This window comes from Phycomyces blakesleeanus (genome assembly GCF_001638985.1).
Source record: "Phycomyces blakesleeanus NRRL 1555(-) unplaced genomic scaffold PHYBLscaffold_2, whole genome shotgun sequence".
NCBI lineage: Eukaryota > Fungi > Mucoromycota > Mucoromycetes > Mucorales > Phycomycetaceae > Phycomyces > Phycomyces blakesleeanus.
Genome location: NW_017265135.1, coordinates 3,057,525 through 3,061,049, shown reverse-complemented (window position 1 = coordinate 3,061,049; position 3,525 = coordinate 3,057,525). Strand labels below are relative to the sequence as shown.

At 37.0% G+C, this 3,525-nt stretch overlaps 1 protein-coding gene across 1 annotated transcript; it reads left to right on the top strand.

The window, feature by feature from the left end:
- Positions 1-788: 788 nt before the first annotated feature.
- On the top strand, positions 789-2,358 carry PHYBLDRAFT_100857 (hypothetical protein; the record flags this gene model as incomplete). The annotated part of the gene is made up of 3 exons (XM_018427607.1): positions 789-1,243; positions 1,664-1,902; positions 2,312-2,358. Coding segments are annotated over 3 exons (741 nt in total), but the record flags the coding sequence as incomplete, so codon positions are not given.
- Between the last annotated feature and the right edge of the window lie 1,167 nt (positions 2,359-3,525).

The window sequence follows — 3,525 nt, the reverse complement described above, 5'->3', positions numbered from 1 at the left end:
ATCCTTCCAAGCCTTTTTTTTAAAGTTTTGTAAAATTTTTTTGGGGGGCATTTTTGCAAATTTCTCCAATTTTTTCCCCTTTTTTTTCAAGCCCCCCCCCCCCCCCCCCCCTCTCAATGTCAATCATACTCTTTTTATTTTAATTTTTATAATGTGAGTATTATTTCATTCATTATCTATTATTCACAGTTTAAATAGTTTTTATATATATATGTAAATGAATGTAAATGAATGTAAATGTAAATGTAAATTTACATGTAATTATATGAGTGTGTGCGTGGGAGTATAAGCGTTAATGTGAGTGTGAGCACAAATGTATATATCTGTATATCTGTATATCTTCTATGGCTAATAAGCAAGCACAAATAAGCGCACCTAGGCCTTTCAAAAGGGGAAGGCAAAGGTGGGTTGATCGGATTCTAAATGTCCCAGTATTTTCTCTCGTTCTCTGTATATAAGCTTGCCTAAATTTTCTTAATTTTTTATTTTCCCTTCTTTTTTTTTTTGGTCTTAAAAACTTCTCCTCATCACCATCACCATGGCCACACCTCATCCCATTGCAGAAATGAGGCAGGCTCTTCTTTCCGATGGAACCGTAGTCCGGGTTAATGGTAAGCATTTTTTATTATTGGTGGTTGGATTTGACAAGAAAAATGTATTAAATATTTTATTATTATTTCTCTCTCTCTCTTATGTCTTTGTCTCTGTTTCTAACTTGTCCTATTTTTTTAAAAAAATAAATTAAAAAAATAAATAAAGACCATGTCTTCCTGGCGTCGGAGCACTTGGGTGAGCCCTATCATGTCGGGCGTATCATGGAGTTTCCGGTTGTTGTGGCGGGCAAGGGGCAGCAAGCTCGAATTGCCTGGTTCAATCGACCAAAGGATGTGGTGAATCGAAAGCACCATGATCCTCGACTCTTGTTCGCCACCATGCAGTCAGATCTCAACCCAGTGAGTGCAATCCGAGGCAAGTGTACGGTCACCCATAAGCACTACATTGGAAAGGAAGGACTGGAAATGTATCGATCATTGGAGGATCATTTTTATTTCCATCGTCTCTACGATCGGTACATGCAAAGAATGTACGAAGTCGTAGCATGTGAGGCCGTACAGAACGTACCTCTGGCAATCCAGACTGCCTTAAGAGAACGGTATCAGTTTGTTGTTGTGGAGCAAGCTATTGCAGATGACTTGATAGTCGACCGATGTAACTGCTGTATGTGTGACGAGTGGTGTGCGAGGTAAATGTTCATGATTCTCCTCCCCCTCCTCTCTCCTCCCTCCCCCTCTATCTCTCTATTTCACACCATCTCTATCTCTCTATTTCACACCATCTCTTTCTGTCTCTTTACATATCTTCATCGCTATATCTTCTTTATACATTCGCATACCTACATACCTACATCCCTACATTAAATTTCTACATAAATATTGCTCTCTATAAAAGAAAGAAAAAAGAATAGAGAATAAGAAAAGATCAAAAACCCCCAACGACAACAACAACAACAAACAACAACAAAATCCCCCTTCTCTTTTAGAGGTTGTTGGTTTAATGATGATGAAGATGAAGAAGATGATAAATAGACATTTGCTTTTCTTTGTTTTCAAAAATTATAACAATTATATATATATATTCACATTTTTGTTTGTATTCTCATCAGTGCCAAGTCGGTCAAATGTGCAGCATGTTTAAAAAGTTACCATATGTCTTGTCTCAATCCTCCTCTTCTTCGAAAGCCTTCCAAAGGCTTTGCCTGGCAGTGCGCCTCGTGTACTAGAGAAGAGCTCCTGGGAGGCTCATCCCAGAACACGTCCACTCCGTCTGAGAGTGACAGCAGTTCGAATAGCTCAAAGCCTGTTTCCTCCTCTCGTCCTAAACGACAAACCCGCACTGCCACGCGTGCAAATGTCACAAAAACAACCCAAAAACAGATCAAGAAAAGGGTCGCGCCTACAGAACCTAGACACACACCAAAAGGTAGAGTACCCCAGTCAAAATAGATATTACAAATAAATAGAAAAGAAAAAGGGATTTTGTTTTTTTTTGTTAAAAGATAGATAGTTAGATAAATACCTAAATACATAAAATAAAGAAATAAAATAAAATAAATAAAGACATAAGAAGAAGAAAAAGGTCAATGTATCTATCTTTGACTGTGCGAGTGAGTATGAGTATGAGTATGAGTATGAGTATGAGTGAGTGTGAGTGTGAGCGAAGTGATAGTGAGAGTACATAGTGTTAATATCTATCGTATACATGTCCTCATTGATCAATACATGATTGATTCAAATCTATCTTCTTTAATTAGCACCAGAAGAAATGACAATGACTGCAATGTGGCCATTCCGTTACTTCAACATGAGCACCCAACTCCTGGATATTGAATGTACGCCGAATCTGCCCATTTTATTTACTATTTACTATTTACTATTTACTATTCATTTTAATTTTCTACATCTTTCTTTCTCTCTCTCTTTTGTATATATATACATTATTTATATACATATGCTTTGCAGTCACATCTAACACCATTAATACTATCAAATGTAGCCAACAACAACTGCTATCCACATGCGAAGAGTCGTATAGGAGCAAAATACCAGGCTGATACCCCTGATTTTAAGTTGGAAGAGGCCTTGGCCATTGTCGACCAAAGTCGGTCTTCTACACCCCTGACAACAGAAGAGATTTCCCAGGAATCATTTGGCAAAGTTCAAAAACGCAGGTACAATAAGCGGGTCGGTCGACCCATAAAACGACGTTCAGGTATGTCATTTATTTGTGTACATATATATATATACATATCACTTCATTTCACAGTGTGGATTTGTGTATGTAAACATGCATACACACGCACATATAAACATATAAGCATAAAGCATATTCATTTATAAATAATAATATTGACATTAGCATTAGCATTATAATTATTAAGAATAACAATCATAATATTAACTTATTACAAAATAATGATAATAATTATGCTTTTTTTTCTTATAAAAATAACAATAATAACCAGCTACTAGCCCTAATCCTTCCAAGGAACCAGAACAGGAAGAAGTCGAAGAAGAGAATGCCCCTATAGCTCGTGGAACAGACGCCACATTGAGTCCAATGTTTAGACGTACGCAATGGACAGATGATACCCAAGGTATACACACACACACACACACACACACACATATATATATATATATATATATATATTTATATATATTTGCTATATTGTTAATGCTCTCAAAATGATTTTCTTATAAATTTATAAATATATTGTACACAGATAATCTTGAAAAATACATGTTAGCTGTCAAGGCCTTGCCAGATCTCCCACTTCCCCCTCACTCAGGTGATCTCTTGGATAGGGCCCTGCTTGAGTACGAGCGAAGTAACTATGATGCCTCGACCGCACTCTCTATCATGGCTAGGCTCACTACAGACGACTTTTATCATGTTCCAGAATGGTCAGAGGAAGAACTCGAAGCCTTGAACAAGGAGTCCGAGATCATGGTCATGATTTCAATT